This window comes from Dendrobates tinctorius, unplaced genomic scaffold, assembly GCF_039654945.1.
Source record: "Dendrobates tinctorius isolate UK_male_01 unplaced genomic scaffold, ASM3965494v1 ptg000120l, whole genome shotgun sequence".
Taxonomy (NCBI): Eukaryota; Metazoa; Chordata; class Amphibia; order Anura; family Dendrobatidae; genus Dendrobates; species Dendrobates tinctorius.
In genome coordinates this window covers 24,793,770-24,820,065 of record NW_027361788.1, presented here as the reverse complement: position 1 = coordinate 24,820,065, position 26,296 = coordinate 24,793,770, and the positions used below count along the sequence as shown (strand labels likewise).

Below are 26,296 nucleotides of genomic sequence, written 5' to 3'. Positions count from 1 at the left end.
GCCTGTTAGTTCGATTCCTTGGATCTTTTTTTTTTAAAACTAAATCTGAACTTTTGGAAATAACAAAAAAAAAATTCTGATTGTGTTGCCTTTTTTTCAAAACCCATAACATTATTTTTTTTCAATCTGTGGAGCTGTATAATAGCATTTTTTTGTGCGCTGAGCTGTAGTTTTTATTGGTACCATGTTGGAGGGCTTACAACGTTTTCATCACTTTTTTGGGGAGCAACCCTCACCAAATGGGTTAAGCAATATTATATTTTCGTGTATTCACTAAGGAAAAGTCATCATGTTGCAAAGGTCATTGGGCGCCCTGTATGGAATCCCTGCAGGATCGGCCGGCTTAAATGCTGTTGTCATTGATTGACAACTGCATTAAGATCACTGCTCTAAAGGCCCTTTTACATTTAGCGATGCACCAGCGATCCAACCAGTGATCCGACCCGGTCAGGATCGCTGTTGCATCGCTAAATGATCGCTAGTGAGCTTTCATACAGAAAGACCTCACAGCGATGCAGCAGCGACGCAGCGCACGATACTTACCATTCACACACAGCGATCCTGCGTCCTCCCGCCTGCCTCCACGCGTCGCTGGACGTCACAGCAGGAAGCGCCCGACGAGAAATGGAGCTGGACATTCTCGCGCGATCAGCGATGGACAGCGGGGGAGCCGGTCGGAGGTAAGTATCACACATAGCGATATCGCTAGCAATATCGCTATAACGTCACAAAACCAGTGACGTTTTAGCGATATTGCTAGCGATATCGCTTAGTGTAAAACCCCCTTTAGAGAGAGTTTGCAGCTGTGTAACACAGCCCACATCTTGAGCCCACTCTACACACCCGGACATGCTCCAGGATGGATATGTCTGCCATAGAGTGTTAAATGGGTTAGTATTGTACAAACTGTGGAGTGATAAATATGCACACTAGAGTTATGTTCACATATATTGTAAGTCCTTTATCAGGACACCACACCACTACCACTTAGCAAAAACTGATATTGATTATTGTAAATCAACCTGTAGTTAGCTGATCTAATGTAATATCATGCTAATTATGTTAGACGGGATAGGTTTTCTGACAATATACTAAGATGTTTTTTTCTTTGTTTTACTATTATTGCATTAAAACTGCCTTGCAAAAACCATAGAATTGTGTAACAACAAGGCCATAGCCAAGCAAAACTTTTATCAAAACTGCCCATTGCATACTACTGGTAAAGTAACATGGAAATCTCTAGTTTTCTGTGTAATGCACTGCTCGTAAATACAATTTTCCAATTTGTTTCAGGCCGCCTGGCATCTCATTCTACTCCCATACAGTGGTGGCGAGGGCAGAACCCATCATACAGAGGCAAAAACACTTCTACACCAAGTTTTTTCAGTTGGTTTTCTGATCACAGCTTCCCTGCTGCTGACCGTATTGCAACAGTAAGATATAAAAAAAGAAAATTAACAAAAGTTGGGGCTTTATACATTAATGAACAGAAATTGTCAAGTTTTTAAAATCATAACTCAAGCAAACATGTAAGAGAAGAATTGCTGCAACCCATGCATTTTTCCTTGCAGAGAATCACAATATTTATGTGTAAATAATTATTAAAGTCCCGTGATTACAGCAGCCTCTGCTCCAACATGGAAAAAAAGAGTGTGGACATAACAAAGTTTAATGTCAGCTTGTAGAATAGTAGAAACTTTTTCATCTCCTACTTTATCTGTAACATGGTGGACAGCAATACCCCTCTGTGAGTTAGAATGGAGAGGTCTGCAGCACAAACTGCTGACAACTTAAGGAAAGACTCCAAAATCCTATAGTACGTATAGATCTGAGGACATTAGAAAAAAAAATAAATATATATATATTTATATATTTTCTTTCTTGCTTCATTGGGGGACACCGGTTACCATGGGTGTATGCTGCTGTCGCTAGGAGGCGGACACTATGCAAATAAAAAAAAAATAGCTCCTCCTCAGCAACATACACCCACCGACAGTCACAAAGCAATCCAGTTTTTGCTTAGTGTCTGTAGGAGGCAGACCTGGATCTAACACCAAGTTCACAAGTGTTTTTCCTTTACAGGTTTTGTGTTTGTTTATTAATCTTTTCCCCTTTATTTTTTAGATTCAGCTCTTCGGGTAACAGGGTGCAGTTTTTCTCACCCTGTTTTCCCACATTTATGCGACCAAGAGAGCAGTGTGGTATCACCCACATCGTCCACTCTCGGACCCGCAGGCAGGACTTTGTCCCCTGTCCGCCTTTGCGGTGTTTCAGGATGACTCTTGTTAACCAGTCCTTGCCTTTCCCCTCCTCACCCCTCTTTTCAGAGAGGGCTGAGAGGAAGACGGTGGTCACCGGTGGTGGCCTCTCCCCCCTTTTCTACTAAGGGGGTGCACAGCGTCCATCTTGAGCTCCTGCAGCTTCTTCTCTGACTCGGGGGACACAGCTACCTGCTTTCTTGCATCAGGGATCTGGTGGGGACACAGCTACCTGTGCTGCTGCATCGCTGGGTGTCTGGTCACTGGCCACTTTGTTAGCTCCCCTCAGCAGTATCGCCTCCATAGCATCCTGCTGCAGCCTTTTTCACTTAGGCTCTACCTATGCCCAACACTGCAGGGGCCTCTGGCTATATTCCTACGGTAATTCACTACGCTTGTGCCCGCTGTAAGAGAAAATGAGCTTCAGGCCAGCCGTCTCCCTTCTGTCCGTCCTGCAGTCCTTCCACCATGTCTGCTCCTCAGGAGAACTCTAACGCCCGGGATGAGAGCACACCCCCCCCCTCCAGAGTGGGCTGTTGCCATGTCCCAGTCGGTCTCAGGTCTGACTTTTGCCATGTCTCAATCGGTTTCAGACCTGACCAAAACATCACAGTCCCTGGTACAGGGCCTGGAACGTATGCCGCATCTCACTTCTGCCACCAGTGCCCCGAACACCTCACACGGTGATTCACACGCACCTGACCACTACCTTCATAGGGACAGATCAGGAGGTAGGTCTAGGAAGCGGACTCTGTCTAGCTCCTCTTCAGATTCGACAGCACCAAGGGTGCCCCTCTCTGCCCGTTCCCCATCCTCGGAGGCGGACGTCGGGTCAGATGTAGCCTCTCTGTCAGAGTCTGACTCGGATGCAGATCAGACCTCTGGAACGCAGGACATGGTAGATAGCCTTATTTCGGCTGTCGTTCAAACCCTCGAAATAAAAGAGGAAGATGCGACTGCTCAGGACGAATCTGTTTCATTCAAACGGGTAAAACGTCCCTCCAGACTTTTTCCAAATCACAATGAGTTTGAGGCCACTACTTCTAGACACTGGGAGCATCCTGGCAAACGCTTCCCGGGAAGAAAATGACTAGACATCCTATACCCATTTAGCTCAGACCTTGTCAGCAAATGGTCTGAATCTCCTAAGGTGGACCCGCCGGTCTCACACTTAGCATCCCACACAGTCATGTCCATTCCCGATGCGGCATCTCTCAAGGACGCTATGGACAGACAGATTGAGGCTTTAACCAAATCAGCCTTTGAAGCGTCAGGCGCTTCTTTCTGCCCAAATTTTGCCTCCACGCTGATGTTATTTGTATGGGAGACTTTAACATGGTCATTAACAACTGCCTTGATAAATTGAGGTTGGATGATGGAGTGACTGGGGGGTCCTCGCCACCGACTACAACCCCGTTGTCATTATTTATGGGGGGTGGCGGGTGGTTGGATTTGTGGACGGTGCGTCATCCTGAGTTAAGGGAATATACTTGCCACTCATCCACTAAACGCTCTCTATCACGCATAGACTAATATTTGGTTCTAGTGGTCTGGCAATGTGGGTGACTGATATAGAGCATGGAAGTGGGGGGATCTCAGACCATAGTCCGGTCATCCTTAAACTTAAATATGGGCAAATAAATAATGGGATAGCTTGGAAGTTGAATCCTTTCTGGTTAAAATTGATGGAACCTCCTGACAGAACGATTGATCTATTGCATTGCTTCATCACGTCCCTCTCGGAACCTCAAGATATTAATTTTCTTTTGGGATGCCCTTAAGGCATACCTGAGGGGCTGTTTGTCCTCCACGATCTCTTATATTAAGCGGGTAACCTCAAGAAAGGATGATGTGGAGCAACAACTGAAAGACTCAGAGGCTACATATATATCTAACCAAACCAGTGGGAACAGGATTGAATGGTTGGCTGCCCAGAGGTTATATACTCAGCATGTGGACACTAAATCTAAGCGTTAACTATTCTTTACCTGTCAATCCTATTTCGAATTGGGGAACCAGACAGGCAAATTCTTGGCCTATCTGGTGCGCCAACATAACACCTCCAACACAATATTACAGATTTGTAGGGCGAATGGTATATTGGTGTCTTCGACCGAGGAGATTCTTGGCTGTTTTCAGGATTACTACAGGTCACTATATGAATCTAAAAGTGACTTTGACACTTTGGGGTGTTTAGACTATTTGTCAGATGTATCATTCCCCACATTAGATCCTGAGCAGCGAGCCCTTATGGACGCTGTGTTCACCGCAGAGGAGATAGAAAATGCTATGACAGACATGGCTTCTGGGAAGGCCCCTGGACCTGATGGGTTTCCTATTGAATTATATAGGAAGTACAGGGATATATTGATGCCACTTTTGGTGAAGGTATTTCGGCGAATTTGGGAAGGGAATTCTATGCCCGAGTCCTTTTATGAGGCTAACATCATAGTGCTTCGGAAGGAGGGGAAGGACCCTTTGGAATGTGGATCCTATCGCCCCATTTCGTTAGTAAATGTGGACTAGAAAATTTTCACCAAGATCCTAGCTACCAGACTGAATTCAATTATATTGAACCTTATACATCCTGATCAAACGGGCTTTATGCCTGGTAAAAGTACTTTCATTAACATCAGAAGAGTCCAGTCAATAGTCCAATATAGCTCCCTAATGCCAGACAAGAAATGGGCATTGGCATCGTTAGATACTGCCAAGGCTTTTGACTCTCTTGAATGGCCTTTCCTCTCCACATGTTTGCAAAGTTATGGCTTTGGCAATAAATTTATAACATGGATCAAAATATTATATATGAAACCCAAGGCCCGTATTATAGTAAATAATATCTGAGTCTTTCTCATTACATAGGGGAACCCGTCAGGGATGCCCTCTTTCCCCGACCCTCTTCATCCTTGCGATTGAGGCACTAGCAATACGTATAAGGTCCTCCCCTAACATCCAAGGTATAGATATAGCATGTCGGGTGGATACCATAGGCCTATATGCCGATGACATGGTGATATTCTTGAATGATGTGGAAGAAACTTTGCCACAAGTGATATCCCTTATAGATAGATTCAGTAAATATTCAGGTTTACATATAAATTGGTTAAAGTCTGCCCTGTTACCCCTTTCCCATGCCCCGATGCCTCATCTGGAAGCTCTCTCCTCGCTATCTACTGTATCTAGTTTTAAATATTTTGGCATCCACATATCTCACAATAGTACGCTTGATCTACAACTTAATGTCCACCCATTGCTGGAACTAGTTAAAGTTAAATTTGCATCCTGGCTGTGACTGGACCCATTATCTGTGGCTGGACCCATTAACCTGATTAAAATTATGCTACTCCCTTCAGCACAGTGCGCTAGCGGTGCCCAGGTCCTTTTTTTGTAAATCTCAATTCCCTGGTCACGTCCTTTATATGGGGGAAAACTAGGCCCAAACTTAAATTGTCCACTTTACAAAGACCAAAGAAGGGAGGTGGGGCGGCATTGCCAGATTTTTTCCTATACTACTTAGCTGGGCAGGCTAAAGCTTTAAGTAAATGGATGCCGGGTAATTGCCTCCCCAATTCTGAAAGTCACTTGCTTCACGCTGCACAAGCAGATTGCCCATTAGGGTTCCTTGAGTTGGAGAAAATTAATGTCCCATGTTTGCTACCCCTGCTCCGGCTGGCAGGATTAATATGGAGACAAATCAAGAACGTAATTGGGTTTAAAGATTTTATAGCTGAAATGCCCCTGTGGAATAATAACTTTCTTCCGGGGTTGTTGAATCACCCATCCACCATTTTTTGGATTCAGTGTGGCGTCTCCTCAATGGGAGACTTGTATGACCAAGGGATCTTAAAGTCTTTTGAACAATTACAGGTCACACATGATATTCCGAGATCTCAATTTTTTCGTTATCTGCAGCTGAGATCGGCTCTTTAATCACATATGAGGGGTAGGGATGTGGGCCGTACTATTTCATCTTTACCTCTAATAGGAATCCTTAATTCGCAGGGTCCCCAGGGTCTTATATCCTCTTTGTATACATACATGCTGTCAGTAGGGGCATAATCGGCCATAAGCTCTATTAAGAGGAGGTGGGAACGACTCATCCCTAATGCGCAAAGAGAGGAGTGGAAAGAGATTCTGGAATCTCCGATTGAGGTATCACCATCTATTAATAACAGAATGATACAATTATATATAATAAATCAATCATATTTGACTCCAATGCGACTTTTTAGTATGGGTCGGCTTCAATCATCAGAACGTTTTTGATGTCACTTGCCAGATGCGGATTTTATTCATATGGTGTGGCAATGTCCCACTATCCTACATTACTGGGAAGAGGTGACTACACTACTGACATCCCTGGTACAAACCCCTGTCCCTCTAGAGCCATTGGTCTGCTTGTTTGGGGTATGGGAGGAGGAGATTTGGGATCGCTGTACTGGGGTTTTCCTGCGCGAAACGCTGTTTATGGCACGGAATGTGCTGGCATTGCGGTGGATGGGGGGTTCATGTCCTTCCTTTAGATTTTGGATCGAGTTGGTAAATTCGATTGTTCCATATGAGCGCACGTTATACCAAAATAGGGGATGCCCGAGTAAATTTGAAAAGATTTTGGGAGAGGTGGAATTCCTCTCATCTTACTTTGCAAGGCTGAGACATCACATGCAACATAATATGATATAGGAGACCAGGGTGCGGAAATAGTAGATACTAGTTGATGTAGTGGTAGTTGTAGTTTAGGAATTTTAGTTAGACTTTATTTCTGAATGATACGACAAGGCTTGTGAAATTGGATTGATATACGAGTTACATGCTGGAAAATGTATAGCCAATTATCCTTTATGTATGTTTGAAAGGATATGTACATATGGCCTTGTTTATCTATAAGAGTGTGCCATCTCTTTGCATTGTATTTTACAATGGACGGAAACACGTGTGCTATGTATAATGCTTGTTATAATAAGCTATTATGTATGTTGTACATTCTTTGTGTCCTGAGGTTCAGTAACTGAATTTAAAAAAAAAAATTCTGCCTCATGGGTGGCGAAAGCCATATTGGCCTGGGCCAAGATACTTCGCCGAGGCATTGTGGCGGCAGCTCCCACAGAGGAGCTAGCAGATTTGGCAGATCAAATTGCCCATGCGGATAAATACCTGTTGAATGCCTCCCTGGATTCTGCTGCTGCTTGCTATTCGCCGCATCCTTTGGTTGAAGGCGTCGAACGCATATCCATCATCCAAAAAATCTCTCACTGGCCTACCGTTCCAGGGCTCCAGGCTCTTTGGGGCCAAGCTGGACCAGATCATTTCGGATGCCACTGGAGGCAAGAGTACTTCTCTGCCCCAATCCAGGCCAAGACGCCCCTTCAACAGAAAGGGCCCTTAGCCTTTTCAGCACTTTCGACCTTTCTCTTCCTCAGGTGGTTCCTCCCAGCAGGACTGTTCTTCCGCACAAGGGGAAAGACGGAATGCTTCCTTCTACCCCTCACTGGAGATCTAAGAGCCGCCCCTCTAAGCCCTCCGGTTCACATGGCCACAGATTTTCCTCAAAATGACGGGTCACCCCCACCTGGGAATCTTTCCAGGGTGGGAGGCAGGCTTCTTGGCTGGCGGCGGTCGATGGGTCAGGGAGATTGTCACATCAGGCTACAAGATAGAATTTTCTTCGCCTCCAAAAGGACGTTTCTTCCTCTCTCGTCCACCAAAACAGCCCTCTCATGCCCCTGGCCTTCTCCAGGCTGTCTCTTCCCTCCTAAGCTGAGGAGTAATCGTACCCGTTCCGTGGCATGAACGGTTTTCCGGGTTCTACTCAAACGTGTTCGTAGTCCCGAAAAAGGACGGTTCCCTTCGCCCGATCTTGGACCTCAAGCAGTTGAATCGCCACCTTCGGGTTCGCCACTTTCGAATTGAGTCCTTTCTCTCGGTGATCGCCTCCATGGAGCCGGGGGAATATATGTGGACATTCAGGATGCTTGTCTGCACGTTCCTGTTTGTGTGCAGCATCAGAGGTTCCTACAGTTTGCCTTACAGGAGTACTATTAACAGTTCTCGGCTCTCCCATTCGGTCTGGCGACCGCCTCCAGGGTCTTAACGAAGATCGTGGCGGCTGTCATGACCATCCTTCATTCAAAAGGGATTCTTATCCCTTATCTCAACGACCTCCTGCCTCCTGATCACTCTGGACACGTCGCGCCGTCCCGGCTGGGTAATCATCAACGAGAAGTCGACCCTGATCCCAACTCAGCCTCTCGTATTCCTGGGCATGGAATTCGACACCATCCAAGCTCGAGTCTTCCTTCCAAAGGAGAAGTTCTCGTCCCTCCGGCTGGGGGTCAAAGCCCTCTTCCCCTTCGGCTCTGCATGAGAGTCCTGGGGAAGATGATTGCCTCCATGGAAGCAGTGCCATATGCCTAGTTTCACTCCCGCCCTCTCTAGCTGGCCCTCCTGTCTGCCTGGGACAAGACAACGGTCTCCCTGGACCGACCCGTGCTTCTGCCTCTCAAGGTGAGGCAATCCCTAACCTTGTGGACGCTTTCTACCTCGGTCCTACGCGGGAGATCCTTCCTATCCGGTGGCAAGTCATCACCACCGATGCCAGTCTCCTGGGTTGGGGAGCGGTTTTCCTCCACCTCACAGTGCAGGGCCGCTGGGATGCTCAGGAGACTCTCCTCCCAATCAATCTCTTGGAGATCAGGGCAATTCTTCTTGCCCTCATCCACTGGCAGTCCATCCTCGCAGGCAAGCCGGTCCGCATCCAGCCGGACAACGCCACGGCTGTGGCTTACATAAATCATCAAGGCGTAACTCGTCGCAAGCAGATCATGCTGGAGGTGGCAAAGATTCTGCATTTGGCGGAAAGCCATGTTCCCGCCATATCGGCCGTCCACATTCCAGGGGTGGACAATTGGGAAGCCGATTTCCTGAGCCATCAGGCGAGTGGGCTCTCAACCCCGCTGTCTTCCACCAAATTTGCCTGAGGTTGGGCGTTCCGGATGTCGACATCATGGCATCTGAAACAAACCACAGGGTTCCCTAGTATGTAGCCAGGTCTCTGGATCCAATGGCCGTCGGTTGCGACGCACTTGTGATCCCGTGGTCCCAGTTTTGCATGCCTTATATGTTTCCACCTCTTCCCCTGATTCCAAGAATCGTGAAAAAGTTAAAGGAAGAAGAGGTCCCCGTTCTGTTAGTAGCTCCAGATTGGCCATGGAGGGCCTGGTATGCGGAGCTAGTGAACATGCTCTCGGACGTTCCCTGGAGGCTTCCAGACCTTCTATCGCAAGGGCCCTTCTTCCACCCGAATTCTCGGTCTCTAAGTTTAATGGCATGGCCGTTGAGGCCGTGGTCCTGAGAGACGCAGGTTTTTCCCACAAGGTCATCCAGACCATGATTAAGGCAAGAAAACCAGCGTCATCACGCATCTATCACAGATGTTGGAAAGCGTTCTTTCGGTGGTGTGAGGACAACAGTTTGTTTCCTATGACTTTTTCTCTTCCCTCCGTTATTGGATTTCTACAGACGGGTCTCAATTCCGGCCTTTCCCTCAGTACCTTAAAGGGTCAGGTGTCTGCTCTGGCTATCCTCTTCCAAAGGGATCTGGCTTCCCTTCCCCAGGTGAAGACTTTTCTTCAGGGCGTCGCTCACATAGCGCCTCCTTACTAGTCTCCGGTCGGTCCATGGGATCTAAATCTTGTCTTAAGCGTCCTCCAGCGTGCGCCCTTTGAGCCAATTCAGGATATTTCTTTTTCCCTCCTCTCGTGGAAGGTGACCTTCCTGGTCGCCATCACCTCTATTAGGAGGGTCTCAGAGTTGGCAGCATTGTCTTGCCGTTCTTTTTTCCTAGTTTTGTACCAGGATAAGGTGGTCCTCAGACCGGTTCCTTCCTTTCTGCCAAAGGTAGTCTCTGCCTATCACATCAACGAGGACATCGTCCTCCCCTCTCTGTGTCCCTCTCCAACTCATCCCTTGGAGAGATCACTCCACAAGTTGGACTCGGTCAGGGCAATTCGAGTCTACCTTGCTAGGACTGCTTTCTTCCGTCAGTCCGATTCCCTGTTTGTCGTCTCTGAAGGTCGTCGAAAAGGGTTTCCAGCCTCCAAATCCACCATTGCTCGTTGGATTCGTTCAGCGGTTCTGGAGGCATGACGCATTCAGGATAAACAGCCTCCTCCGGGGGTGAGGGCACACTCTACCTGGGCTGTGGGATCTTCCTGGGCCGTTTGTTACCAGGCTTCGGTTTTGCAGGTTTGCAAGCCTGCTACCTGGTCGTCTCTCCATACCTTCGTGAGATTTTACAAGGTAGATACTCACGCTGACGCATGCTTGGGTAGGAAGATACTGCAGGCAGCGGTCTCCCACCGGCCGACCTAAGTACCCTTCTCTCAGCATTTCTTTACCACCCTTGGGACTGCTTTTGGACGTCCCATGGTAACCTGTGTCCCCCATTGAAGCGAGAAAGAAAGAGGGATTTTTGATACTTACCGTAAAATCTCTTTCTTGGAGCCTTCATTGGGGGACACAGCACCCTCCCTTAATGTTGTACCGTGTTGGCCAATTTGCCGTTGTTTTAGGTTGGTACATAGGTTGAGTTTTTGTTGTACTTCTACTGCTTTAGCACCAACTGGATTGTGCCTGTCAGTGGGTGTATACTGCCGAGGAGGAGCTATTTTTTTTCTTATTTGTATAGTGTCCATGGCAACCTATGTACCCCAATGAAGGCTCCAAGAAAGAGATTTTACGGTAAGTACCAAAAATCCCTCTTTTTATATCATGGTCCACCTAAAAGGGACCTTTCACCTGTTTGATCAGGTGACTTTATGAAATATTGGCTGGAGAGCTGAATAACATATAGTTTTTTTTTCTCATTTCGGTTGTGGAGATATTAGCTTGTAAAGTTTATAAGTCCAAGGTGGCGTGTACTTTTTCCCCTGCTTGATGTTGACCAATCATTAGTGGTAGGCATCATACAGGGGGAAAAAAACAAAACATAACCCCCTCTCTGCAGCTCCTGTACAGTATAGCGCAGAGCTAAATGTGATTACAAACATCCCTAGCAGCTTTCATATCTCTTCGGTTAAGGCACCGTCACATATAAAGATACACCAGCGATCCCGACAACGATACGACCTTGTCAGGATCGCTGGTGCATCGCTACATGATCACTGGTGAGCTGCCAAGCAGGCAGCTCTCACCAGCGATCAGCACCAGTGAGGACGCTGGTATCTAAGGTAAATATCGGGTTACTAAGCGGCGCGCGTCACTTAGTTACCCGATGTGTACCTTAGAAACCTGCGTGCTCGCGCCAGGAGCTGCCAGTACGCAGGTATCTAAGGTACACATCGGATAACTAAGTGACACGCGCCGCTTAGTAACCCAATATTTACCTTAGAGACCAGCTCCCAGTGTCTGCTAAGAGCGCTGGGAGCCTCGCTGATCGTTGGCTACCGCTGCCACACGCAGCGATGCGCGCTGCCCAGCGGGAGACCAGCAATCAAAAAATGGCCCAGGCCGATCGAGCACAATCAGCGATACCCAGCTGGGGGGGGGCGGTCACTGTTCCCTGTCACACACAGCGATCTCGCTGGCGAGATCGCTGTGGCGTCACAAAATCGGCGATCTCGCTAGCGAGATCGCTGTGTGTGACGGGGCCTTTAGTGTGGGAGGGAAGGGCAGAGCTGACAACACTTTTGTTATATCTGCATGTGTTTATTTTAGATAATCAAAGAAGATCTATGGCCAAATCCTTTGCAGTACTATCTTATTGGTGAGGGCGAAAGTGACGATCATGCAGCTGAAGACAGGTTAGTAAGTGTTGAGAAATTAGTGGATTGTTTCAGTCTGTAATATTTTCTGAACACCATAGTTTTTATTGTTTTTAATAGCGATCCTGACAACACTGATGATTGTGTTGTTATTGTTGATGATGACGACAATGACGATGAGGAAGGAGGAAAAGCAAATGAGGAAGATGATGATGATGAAAATGATGTACATGAAATATCTGATAATACGGAAAAACACACAGAAGGTAAAGGTTGAAACATATTAGATGTTAGAGGCTCTAGATCACATATGTCTAACTCTGGCCCGTGGGACAGATCTGACCTGCAGGGTGATTATATTTGGCCTATGATGCTTGAACCGCTCCTCCCATCATACTGTATGGAGAACTATGTGGGGCCATTATACTGTGTGGAGGGCTGTGTGGCGATCACAGTTGGGGCATCATACTGTGTTGCAGTCACCATACTTTGCTGGGGGGGGTAGAGTATGGTCATCATACCATGCGTGTGGGGGTATCGTACTGTGTTTCGGTAGGCACTTTTGATGGAATCATACTTATCTGTTTTTATTAATTAAAGTTTACTATCCTTTGTTATTACATATTAGGCATTATTTAATAGATATAAAGGTTGGCCTGCGACTTTATCCAAGTTTATTTTGTCTCTCTCTGTATTTGAGTTTGACATCCCTGTTTTAGATTAAGTCCAAACCTCATCATGAGACTGCAAAGTAAATTATGGGGATTTCCACCCAAATTAATGTCATCAATTTGAGGTTGCAGGACTTGGGCACAATTGTTTAGTAATGGACAAAATAATATTTGTAAATGGAAGCACTTTTATTAACAACTACATGATTCAAAGTTCTTGGGCTGGTAGATTCCTTAAATTGCTTTTACTAAGGTCAGTTTCACATGTCCGGCATTTACGATCTTTGTACTAACTACAGTGCCTTGTCCAGCCACAGGTGTCCTAACCTGAATACAGTAGCTTCTCTGGCATATCTGAGGCTGTTGTGTTCTTGTCCGGTGGCCTGAGGCCGGTCCAGACATCGTGGTCTGTACATGGATCATTTATGTCATATGTACGAAACCAGTCTTTGGATAAGCCTTCAATATTAGATTGTGGAGATTCGCCTGTCTGCCCCCTCTCGAAATAATAGTTTGAAGAGGCTACAGTGTTTCAAGGAAGCAACGTTGCAATATCTTGAACAGCAGGATGTATAATATGATACTGGTGTTGTTAAGTACTCTTATTACATGTTCTCCAGGTACTGATAATGAAGATGATGATGATGACAACGAGGAAGAAGATGATGATGATGATGATGATGATGATGATGATGACGACGATGAAGGATCAGTGCCCGAGGAAATGGTGGAGTCATCTGTTGTTGAGGAAACGGATAACATTGTGCTGGATGCAGATGATTCTGACAACTCTTCAGAAGAAGGTGGTGATTCACAGTAGGATGCCAGGACGATATTAAATAGCTAAATTAGTAGATGCAAGGAATACTTCACCCCACTTAGAAGGCAAGTTGCACTACAGCGAGTAAGGTGTGTAAGAAACTTGGAAACTTGGTGAATTCCACTGGCATCAGGATAAAAAAAAAAAAAACAATTCTTGTGGGGCTTCTCATGTCCAGCTCCACAAGCATGTCTGATCAGGGACAACCCATTTATACGCTTTTCTAGTTAACGCTGTGGGGAAAGTGAACGTCTGCTTATATCCCATTGGCAGTATCCATAGCATTTGCACTGCAAAGTAGGCACACAGGAGCCAGATATATTAAAAATAAAATACTGGATTTGTTAAGGTAATTTAAAAATAAAAAAGACAGAAGCTATTTTATCAGTAAATTTTAACTGGTTTCTTTTTTTTTTAGGTAAATAGATATTTACTTTTTTTTATAATTCAGGGGAATTATTATTTTCTTGAGTTTTTTTATTTTTTAATCTTATAGTTGGCACCATTATGTGCCATAAAAAAGTACCAAGTAGTGGTCTGCATGCTGCTGTTGGTAACCTTCTCATATTTCTTCCACTCCTGCACAGAGCAGATGTCTCAATTAATACAGGGTGAATCTTTTACAGTGGTCAGTTTATATTTATTACTTCATCGCTATTCATTCCACATCTGTGCCGTCTGCTTTGGACCTCAACCATACCTTTCCGTGACAAGAGTCAAGTCTCTAAATGACCCAACACCTTCCTCTCATGGACCATGACTTTGAAACCTCAAGTCCTGTGTTACCCCTATGACACTTTCAGCAAAAGCTGTGCTTCTCCTAGCACAATAGTGTGTACACTGGCTTACTATGTATGTGTGTATTTATAGAAAGAGAGGTGATTGCTAAAGAACTTGGAAGATCATCTTGCTGTGTGCTTAATAGTATGTGATACAGCCAGCGTTCAACTCTTTTTGAATATTGATCCACCAGTGATGTAAGTAGTTGCAGCATTTTAGTTTCCAGATACACAATTATGTTGGATTGATACACAGGGGTATTATTATTTTTATCATTTGTTTTAGCAGCAATTTATTACTTACTTGTACAATCCTGTGCAGGCCACGTGTGAGGACAACGTCCCCTGGTGGCAGTTATGCAGATTTACCAACATAAGTCACTTGGCACGAGAGCCGCATATTTGAGCAACGCGATATCTATTCTTTCACATACATAGCACTCAGTAGGGATTCACTTATCCCATCATTTAATCCCATCCTGCATCTGCATGTAATATACAGCCCAGCAGGATTGATGGTGTTTCTATTTTCACCGTATGTCATATCTTTTTATTGTAATGTATTCCAAGGCAATTTTTGGTTGTCAGGAAGAGTCAAAACAAATAAGATGTAGATGAAAACGGTGTGCTTTGGTGTCTAATAATCTAGCTATCACTCGGTATAGAAACTAAGGAACTAAAATGTAGGGTTAGAAGTTGCAAAAAGCTTCATTTTCAGCTTCTAGGCAGTGTAATGCTCAGGATTATAGTGCACTGATTACCTATAGGACGGCCTATTTGTTCCTTATTTTATTTACATGGCACCCTCTGTCAGAACATAGCATTTTTAGTAGAGTAAAACTTGTAACTAATTATGTTTTGTGGGTAGCCTATTCTGCATTTTTAAGTAGGCTACCTGTGTAGCTGTGTCTTAGGTTTCCTTTCTTAGGCATTTGCTTGGGACGTGGGAGATACAACCTCCTTTCTTTATCAGTTTGTCATTCTCTATCCTCTCTTGGGATTATGCTCTAGGGGCAAGTAGCTTTCCTCAATCGCAAGTTGAATACAGAGGGGTATTTTTTTTTCTACATGATTGCTGCCCATGACAACATCAGAATGAATGACGCCAAGTAAAAGAAGGTCTCTAGAAACTTCGGATTGCTAAATAATCATGTATTATGACTTGTTACATAATCATGTACTATAACAAATGACAAACATTAAATTACATTTCATGGCACAGAACATCCTTAAAGCATTGATTCATCTTTGAACATAATTCCCACGTATACAGTATATATGATAAGTGGTAATGTTTATTGCTTGTTCTCTCTTGATTTTTAAGTTACATGTTTTATTATAGCCTGCCATTCATTTGCAATCTTTTCAGTAGCTAAAGTCTCCAATCCATCTTCTGTGGTTCATGTCTGCAGACAGCTTATTTTTCTGATGTTTACTTACGGACACTATGGGTCAGATCAATATTGCTATCTGACACAGACAAAAAAAAGGTGAGAATTACACTCACTGCATTTTCAGCAAAGGGATAGTAAACCTGCAAAATAGTTGTAACATAAACAATAGATAAAAAGATTGTTTTTCTTTCTTCACTTGGAGCACTCCCATAGGGAGGAACTTCAGGGATTTTTTTTTTCAAGTGATTCCTATGTTTAAAGGTGTTGTCCACCTTTTGGGAAACAAGTTTCTTTTTTTTACTTAAATACATGTTTTTGGAGCCCATTCATTTTTTTTCTATTGTTTCACTAAAAAATTGGCACCATAGGACTTTTTACTGGCTTTATTTCCCTGTAAATAATAATTTGCCCCTAGAGGTGAACAAACCTCTTCAATAGCATATTGACAGGATATGTCATAAATGATGTCAGCAAAGCACTGTGGAATTAATAGTGCCATAAAAGCTAGAAAAAGAATACATACATATACATGGTAACATTTTGTTCAAAGGTGAATATATACGGTATTTAAAATGTTCTGTAATAAAAAAAAAAGTACTAAAAATGAAATCTCAAGTCTAAGGCTATGTGCACACATCTGGAATTCCTGCAGATTTTATGCGTTTTTGCCACGTTTGTTCGCAGCGAAATTGCATAAAATAAGCAACCCATTGTATTCAATGGCATTCCGCACATGCTGTGCTAATGCTATGTATTTTTCCGCGGCAAAATTGCATCATGGAAAAATAAGCAGCATGCTCATTCTTTGTGCGGAATTGCGGGAATTCCGCACACATAGGAATCCATTGTTCCGCTTACTTTCCGCATGTGACTATGCGGAAAGTAAGCCGAAAATGTGCGGATAGTACCAGGTTCTGGAGGAGAGGAGATTCTCCTCCAGGCTCTGTGTACCATATCCCTGTAAAAGATAGAATTAAAATAAAAAATGGTGTTATTCTCACCTTCCGGCGTCCCACACAGTGTCTCCAGGCCTCAGCAATGCTCCCGCCAAGTCCCGTTCCCAGCGATGCCTTGCGACAATGACCTTTGATGACTTAGTGGTCTCGCGAGACCGCTACGTCATCAGGGGTCATTGTCGCAAGGCATCGCTGGGAACGGGACTTGGCGGGAGAATCAATGACGCTGCGTGGGACGCCGGAAGGTGAGGAAAAACACGATTTTTTATTTTTAACTTTATATCTTTTTACTACTGATGCTGCATAGGCAGCCTCAATAGTAAAAAGTTGGTCACACTTGTCAAACACTATGTTTCACAAGTGTGACCAACCTGTCAATCAGTTTTCCAAGCGATGCTACAGATCGCTTGGAAAACGCTAGTATTCTGCAAGCTAATTACGCTTGCAAAACGCTAGTTTATCGCAGGAATTACGCATGCGGATTTCTCGCATATTTCCCGTGGCAGGGAGTTGCGGAATTCCTGCGGGAATTCCGTACGTGTGCACATAGCCTAAAAAGTTGTTTTTTCTTCCTTCTTTCCTATGCATAGTGAACTTTTGATGTCATTCAATATCATGAGCATGGTCAGCCTAGCATTGTCGCTAGTATGATACCTTACAGTGAGGTTTTTCTTAAAATGAGTTCCATGGCAGTCATTTTTTTTCCTTCCGTTCACTCTGTGAGATTTTTTTTTTTTATACATCTTGTCCTTATATGCTATATATGTTATAGGTGATGTAGCAAAAAAAAGTTTAAAATAAAAAAAAAAGCCTACATATCCCTCCCAAATGCACATAAAATCTACTTTGAAAAAGCATTTTTGTACTAGTCATATTTCAGATGTAAGGCTGTGCTATTGTGTGTACTTTTGTATGTGTTTTTGTGGTGTATTATTGTTATTTTTATTTTTTTGTAATTGCTCGAGCTGTGGAAATGTTCTCAAATGCCCTAGGTAAGTAATTTCAGCAAGCCTGTGCATTAAAGAAGGTTTCCTAAATTATCATGTCAAATCATATTTGGCAACTCCTCCAGTTAAGACACTTGGACTAGGACTATAGGATGACACTGAATTTGCGATCTCGCATTGCGTCATTGCATATACTTACCATAGATTGGTGCAACTCACTTACCATAGAGTACCATGCGATTTCCGTGCGACTTATCTGCAATTTGGCCATTTATTTTTCTTTACAGCAAAATCACAGCTATAAAATAGTTGCAGTACTGCAAGTCGCACATATGTTTTGCTGTCAAATGAAGCTATGTATCCCTAGCCTAAATCTGCCTAATCAGAGCCCTGTTTTCTTTTTGTGTTGCGTTGAGCATTGGAACAATAAAAACGTTCGTGAAGCTCATCATTGCTAGCAGAAATTTTCTGGCAATATGCTTGGAATTTTTTTTATAGACTGGTATTATTTTACACCAATTTTAATAAATAGACCTCTGGTGTTAGATGCACTTAATTTATTACACTTCTTAATTAAATGTGTCTAATAAAATCTAGGTTTACACTATAATTTACGCCGCTTTCTAGCGTAAATTATTGTACATATATACCAGGATGTACATGGCCGCGCTCCTTCCATCTAAGCGTCACCTACATTTTCCTGAGGGAAAAAAAAAGTGGCACAAGTGGTGGAAAAGGTTTATAATATATATATATATCTATATCCTAAGTATTGCACACATCAAAATTTGCAACATTTTTACTGTAGAAAATTGGTGTAGGGGAAATGATAAATTCCCCACTTTCTTATCTGGTATGGGGAGATATTGACCAGTGTATGGTCTTTTTTTTTATGCACAGAGACTCTTAAACCTTAAAAGTCATAGTACTGTATGTAAGAAGATGCATGGGTTTATTGACTCCCTTTGAGAAAATTTAAGTGTATCCCTATCAATAGGAATACTAGCGATAACCCTCTGTGCAATGCAACGTATGGACAACTATATACATCAGGTAATACTCCTGTGGTATACTTCTGACTGTGCTTGAACAATGGAGAAAATATGCCTACCACATTGATTAATTTGGTTCTATACATTGTACTATCTAATGTTCCCACTTACTAATATATAGGTAAATATCAGTCCCTGATCACTGCTGCCCAGGAGACACTGTTCACATTCTTTCATTACACGTTACTCTATACGATCTACCTTTATGGTATACGTCCTGTGAAAGTGCTGTTCTTATCATGCCCTCCCAACCATGTACAAAAAACATTCTGTAGGCATAAATTATATATTAGTAAGTTGTAAGTTAGTAAGTTGTATCAAGCTCAGCTCAACTCAAGCTCAGCTGTATTCTGTATACATATACCGTTCGTACGGAAAGTATTCAGACCCCTTTAAATTTTTCACTCTTTATTTCATTCCAGCCATTTGGTAAATTCAAAAAAGTTCATTTTTTTTTCTCTAATGTACACTCTGCACCTCATCTTGACTGAAAAAAACAGAAATGTAGAAATTTTTGTAAATTTGTTAAAAAAGAAAAACTGAATTATCACATGGTCAGAAGTATTCAGACCTTCTGCTCAGACACTCATATTTAAGTCACATGCTGTCCATTTTCTTGTGATCCTCATTGAGATGGTTCTACTCATTCATTGGAGTCCAGCTGTGTTTAATTAAACTGATAGGACTTGATATGTAAAGGCACACACCTGTCTATATAATACCTCACAGCTCACAGTGCATGTCAGACCAAATGAGAATCATGAGGTCAAAGGAACTGGCCAAGAAGCTCATAGACAGAATTGTGGCAAGGCACAGATCTGGCCAAGGTTACAAAATAATTTCTGCAGTACTCAAGGTTCCTAAGAGCACAGTGGCCTCCATAATCCTTAAATGGAAGAAGTTTGGGACCACCAGAAGTCTTCCTAGACCTGGCCGTCCAGCTAAACTGAGAATCGTGGGAGAAGATCCTTGGTGATAGAGGTAAACAAGAACCCCAAGATCACTGTGGCTGAGCTCCACAGATGCAGTAGGGAGATGGGAGAAAGTTCCACAAAGTCAACTATCACTGCAGCCCTCCACCAGTCGGGCCTTTATGGCAGAGTGGCCCGAAGGAAGCCTCTCCTCAGTGCCAGACATATGAAAGCCCGCATAGAGTTTGCTAAAAAAAACAATGAAGGACTCCCAGACTATGAGAAATAAGATTCTCTGGTCACAAGAGACAAATAGAGAACTTTTCGGTGATAATTCTAAGCGGTATGTGTGGAGAAAACCAGGCACTGCTCATCACCTGCCTAATACAATCCCAACAGTGAAACATGGTTGTGGCCATGAAAGCGGCCAAGTACAGAGATATCCTGGATGGAAAACCTACTCCAGAGTGCTTTAGACCTCAGACTTGGCCGAAGGTTCACCTTCCAACAAGACGATGACCTAAGCACACAGTTAAAGTAAGAAAAGAGTGGCTTCAGAACAACTTTGTGACCATTCTTGACTGGCCCAGCCAGAGGCCTGACCTAAACCCAATTGAGCATCTCTGGAGAGACCTGAAAATGTCTGTCCACCAACGTTCACCATCCATCCTGAAGGAACTGTAGGGGATCTGCAAGGAAGGATGGCAGAGGATCCTCAAATCCAGGTGTGTAAAACTTGTTGCATCATTTCCAAGAAGACTCATGCCTGTAGTAGCTCAAAAGGGTGCTTCTACTCAATACTGAGCATAGGGTCTGCAAACTTATGACCATGTGATATTTCAGCTTTTCTTTTTTAATAAATTTGCAAACATTTGTACATTTCTGTTTTTTTGTTTTTTGTTTTTTTTTCAGTCAACATGGGGTGCAGAGTGTACATTAATGAGAAAAAAGTGAACTTTTTTGAATTTACCAAATGGCTGCAATGGAACAAAGAGTGAAAAATTTAAAGGGGTCTGAATACTTTCTGTACCCACTGTATATGCATTGTCATATTTGCAAGACACGCATCCTACGCATTGGCCATATTTGCATAATACTGCAATAAAACCTTCTGTATCTACCAGTGACATGATTTCTTGGTGTATACTGCATCCTTTGCTAATTGTCTTCCTGATTGCTGCAGCTGCCTTTTTTTTTCTTTTATATTTGTGAATGTTACTCGTTCATTCATATATAGAAGCTTGCAATTCCAGGATAGTGGATGTAAACATTGAATGGATGTCAATAAAAAGAATACCATAAATATATTCTCTTTAAAGAGCCACTGCCCTGAAGTTTTCCCCACAAAACCTGACATACTAATTTCCCTTTATAGGAAAAGTATTGGAGGTCACAGACATAAAGTAAAAAATGTTAACACATTTGATCCACAACAAACTTCATTCAGTTAATGCCCATAAATTATGCCATAGTCAAGTTCTGTCTGCAGCCATGTTCTATTGCAGAGAATTTTTATACATCTATTACCATACTTTAGTGGTATGATTTTTTTTTTTTTTTTCAAAAAGACATTGTATCACAGGTTTAGTGGTCATTTCATGATTACATTTACTATGTGTTGATATTGCAATGATTTCTGTTTGTTTGCAAGACTTCCCATACTTGTATAGATTGAATATCCTGTCGGGTAGGAAAGGCACACTCAATCTCCCAGATGTAGAAGTACCTGTATTTCAGTAGTCTAAAAGTTGGAGTGTCTTATTATCCTGTTCTTATGCAAGGACCCAGGGCTCCTCTAATGGTGGGTTGTGGGTTCATCTTATTACACAGCTTATAGTATATTGTATAATGTATCCTAATAGTGTTTAAATGCTTTTCTTGCTAAATACCCAATGCTGTTTTTTTTATTTTATTTTTTTCTGTTTGCAGTTTCCTTTTTCTGTAAAAAAAAACAAAAAACTTGTTTCTTTCCACAGAGGAGGTTGTTAATTTTTAATAAAATTCTTCCTACATTATTTGTTTGTGCTTTTCGATCTCGTTAGCAATAATTTAGATTTGGATGCACTGCCCTTGTTTAGCAGTAAATGAAATAACACATTAACGAGGATTAAGTTCATAGCACCTTATCTGATAGAACATAAGCAAAGCCTACTTATTTTAGTCTGTTTTCACAAGGGTATATTCACAGGTCGAAATATAAATTCAATTTACAATTCTACGTTGGAAATCAAAAGGCTGATCTCGCAGATTTGAACTGCTGAAAATTATCCCCATTGTTGATATTTAGGGCTAATCATCTGTTTTCTGGGTGGAATCTGCCCAACAGAAGTGGAATGCTGCTTATTTCCACTCACGATTGTTTTTCCCTCAATGTCTCCAAAATTCATTCTCAACTCGACCCATGTGAACATAGCTCAAAGGTTTCACTGATATTTCTTAAAAAAAAATTTGCATACTGTGCAAAAGTTTTTAGGCAGCTATGTTAAAATACTGCAAAGAATAAAATAAGCAACAAACATTTTGGAGCACTAACTATAGATCTTTTGTGGACGTCACTTGTGTAAATTCTTTTTGCCTTTTAATGATGTGAGATTGGGAATCTGTGAGTGCCAGATCATCAATTCCAGGACTCCTTGTTCTTTATGCTGAAGATACTTTTTAATGACATTTGCTGTATGTTTGGGATCACTGTCCTGCTGCAGAATAAATTTGGAGCCCATTGGATGCCTCCCTAATGGTACGGACATCATGGTTAAGTATCTGCCTGTATTTCTCTGCATTGAGGACACCTTAAAATGGCCAATGTTAAGAACTGTAAATGTAGTGGCCAGCCAGCAGTACATCCAGCTCTGAACTGCCAGCAGCCACCAGTGGGACCTATCTACTGTACGTCCACTGTTGAAAGAAGTTTGGTCAGAAATAGTCTTCATGGATGAATTATGGACAAAAAACATGCTTTCTCTGATTCACTCAAAATTTATTCTGCAGTAGGACAAATGGTATTAATAATTAATAATTTTTGGCGTAAAGAAGAACAAGGAGTCCTTGAAGTAACAATTCAGACCCACAGAGCCCTGACCTCGGCATCAAATCTGTCACATGAAGACACAGAAGAATTTTCACAAGCGGCATCCAAAGAGGATGTTTGTTCTCCAAGATGTTTGGAACAACCTTTCTGCCAAGTTGCTACAAAATCTGTGTGTAAGTAAACCTAGAAGAATTTAAGGCAAAGAATATTGATCTGATTTAGATTTCTTTTAGGTTCATTCACTTTGCATTTTGTTAATTAATAAACATAAGGTATTAACATTTTTTTTTTTTAAAGCATTCTTAGTTTGCAGAATTATTTTTAACCTACACCTGTCAAAACCTTGACTGCTGTACCAGTCCATGGACATATAGGAGTTTTAGGGTTCAGCCTTCGTGGAGTGGGGGCGCCAATCTCGATTGTGTTTAGGGTGCCAACCTCCGGTGTCAGGTAGTTTGATATTAGGGCTCTTTGTAGAGCCATGGTAGGTAGCACGGTTGGTTGGTTGGTTTTCTGTGTGGTATTGTCTTGTTTTTAGATAGGTTTAATAAAGGTAAGTTTTATATCCGGTATAATGCTAATGTAATGTTCCTGGCTAGCACATTTATTTTTTTACCTTATTCTTTCACATTTGGTAAAATATTTTTTCAGTCCTGTATTAGATTCTCTATAATCTTCGCTATAAATCAAAGTGTTGTGGTCTATGGACACCTTTTGACATGTAAAAAATATTTTGCATATCTTGGTGCAATTTTATTAACTAAACATAACCACTAAGTTTAAGTCTGCATCCAATCTTCATTTCTACATTGCCTTTCCTACCCATTGATATGCAATTTGCAGCCTAACCCAAGTTTCAGATATTTCTTTTCTAAGATTGTTCTAGTAATATAGGCTGGATGTGAGGTCTGCATGTATCCAGGGCACTGCTGTCTTTACTACTTATATATAAGCCCAGCTTCTATCCTGAACACATTTCTTCTTCAAGTGCTTTACGCCCTATCTGTTGTGTGTTTTCTCTGACCTCTAAGATACTCTCTTCCCTTTCCTTACTTTTAAAATCTGTGTGCATCCCCTCTCCCTTCACTGTCATATTTTAACACTGAGAGACAAGAGGGAGTGTTAGAACCAAGAACAGGAGCTCTGACGGATCAACAACTGGGTAGACGAATGACTTAGAGAATCTCTGCAACAGCAAAATGGTAGGAATTTTTTTTTTTTTTAATAAAGACGATTTAGAAAGTTGCTTAACTTTGATTTAAGAAGCAAATGAACAATTAGAAAAAGTATATACAAATGTCTACCTACATAGCCTTAAAATCAATGGATTGCCCTACACCAGAATACAGTACTTGCTATACATTCCATATGCATGTTTGACTGTGGTGAAGTGTTTATCACCCAGCAGGTCAGCGTCTGACATGTTACAGTGAGCCAGTGCGTAAATGAAATAATTTTTTTTTAATGTCTATTCTTCAAGACACGTTACATGCATGCCACATTCAGGTGGAGCAGCATGAACTTGCCTTTTATCGCAATATAAATACGTATTAACATAAAACTAAGATGAATGTCATGGTGCTGGGCTAAGCTTTTAGACTGATTTATTTATTTTTTTTTTACCTTGAAACTTCATTTATAGAAAAAAAAGATGTGACATGGAACTTCATGTGGAGTAGAGTAAAACATTGTAATACCAACAATAAAAAGTTTTGGCTGTGTTTTCACAACATTAGTTAACTACGTGGCAAATCGAATATCTTTTTGCAAAGCAGCGGTAGGAAATTTGGCTCTTCTTTCTGTTCTGCTTAAGTCATTTTGCAGTGTGAGTAAAAAAATGTATTGCCACCCTAAGTAATATTATTGAGCACCAGGGATGCCTACTTTTTATACAAACTTAGAGTAATAACTAAACTAATCTACAGTCACATATAAGCCAATAGATGATTTCTTAGTGTGGTTTACTTATTTTTGCAGTTTTAGGATCATTGTTTTATTACTTTCTCATGACTGTTGCAAAAATAAACACAGTTACGCATACTGTTAAAATGTAGCAGTCAGGCTATATTCACACTTTGTCGTGGTTTCCGCTCATAAAGGAAGCCCTATGCTCTGTCCTGCAGCCTTCATATTTATAAGTACACTCTGTCATGTTGTCTGTCTCTTCCTTGCAAACTTAGATGAATTTCTGCTGGAGCTTCCAAAGCAAATGCTAACGGAGCCTCAAGAATAGCAAAAAAAAACCTGAAATGGTGAAGTTGTTGACTTAGTCTTTTAAAGAAAATCGCTTCACCAAGGCAGATCCCTTTAGAGCAGGGATGGACAATTAATTTTCCAGAGGGGCCACATGAGAGACCAAGACTATTGTAGAGGCCCGAACCAATAGGCCGAAATTAATTCAGCTTAATATCAATATAATATTGATAATTCTATTAACCGTATAACTTAATATTTATTAAGTATGCTGACATCTCCAATATATCGTTTGAACCCTTCCATATATCGTATGAGCACTCCAAAGCCCCTTATAATCTGTAAGCCCCCACACAGCCTCTCTATATACAGCATGAGCCCCTCAAAGCCTCCATCAAATACAGCTTGAGGTCCACACATCCTCCCCATATACTGGATGAGCCCCACACAGCCTCCCTATATACAGCATGAGCCCCACACAGCCCCCCATATACAGCCTGAGCCCCACACAGCCCCCCATATACAGCCTGAGCCCCACACAGCCCCCCATATACAGCATGAGCCCCACACAGCCTCCCTATACACAGTGTGAGCCCCACATAGCCTCCCTATATACAGCGTGATACCCCCACAGCCTCCATATATACAGCATGAGCCTCACACTGCCTCCCCATATACGGCATGAGGCCCACACAGCCCCCCATATACAGCATGAGCCCCAAACAGCCTCCCTATATACTGGATGAGCCCCGCACAGCCTCCCTTATATACTGGATGAGCCCCACACAGCCTCTCTTATATACTGGATGAGCCCCACACAGCCTCCCTATATGCTGGATGAGCCCCACAAAGCCTTCCAATATACTGGATGAGCCCCACACAGCCTCCCTATGTGCTGCATGAACCCCACACAACCTATCCATGCCTAGCATGAAACTCCCATAGTCTCCCCATGTCCAGCGAAATATCCCATACACATGAAAAAAAAAGAACACCACATACTCACATCGGTCCCTTTCCCCCGGCGCTCTGCTTCTGTTCCTGTCTCGGATCCGCTTACTCTCCACACTACACAGCTGACGCAATGAAATTATGTCATCACGTCAGCTGTTTCACACTGATTGGTGGAGGAAGTGGACGAGGACCCTCCCCAACCAAAGAAGTCAGCACAGATAGAGACAGTAAGCGGGCGTGGGAGGGCACGTTGCGGCCTGTGAGCCTCTATTTTCCATCCTATCCGCTGTATCAGTCCGCGGGAACGTGGCCCGCGCGCCGCATATTGCCTAGGTCTGCTTTAGAGGATCTGTATATTGTTATTTCAAAGATGACATTGTAGGCACCTTTGTGTTCAGTAGCTAATCAAGTGTTACGTAGAAGGTCGCAAGTAGAAATTGTATATACAGGGAATATATCAGCAGGTTTTTGCTATGTATTCTGACAGCATCTTCAGGTAGTGACTGAAACCCTAATTCCTGCACTGTGTCACTTAGTTTACTGGGTTCAGCAGCTGTGATAAAATCAGT

At 42.6% G+C, this 26,296-nt stretch overlaps 1 protein-coding gene across 1 annotated transcript in view; it reads left to right on the top strand.

Annotated features, from left to right (window-relative positions):
• The window catches only part of LOC141101687 (uncharacterized), a 35,362-nt gene extending 21,457 nt beyond the window's left edge, over positions 1–13,905 (top strand). Inside the window, exons 5-8 of the mRNA XM_073590964.1 lie at positions 1,294–1,433; positions 11,976–12,061; positions 12,143–12,288; positions 13,314–13,905. Of these exons, the coding sequence (XP_073447065.1) occupies positions 1,294–1,433; positions 11,976–12,061; positions 12,143–12,288; positions 13,314–13,513 (572 nt within the window). The 3' untranslated portion in view covers positions 13,514–13,905. The remainder of the gene's footprint in view (positions 1–1,293; positions 1,434–11,975; positions 12,062–12,142; positions 12,289–13,313) is intronic.
• Positions 13,906–26,296: the final 12,391 nt, after the last annotated feature.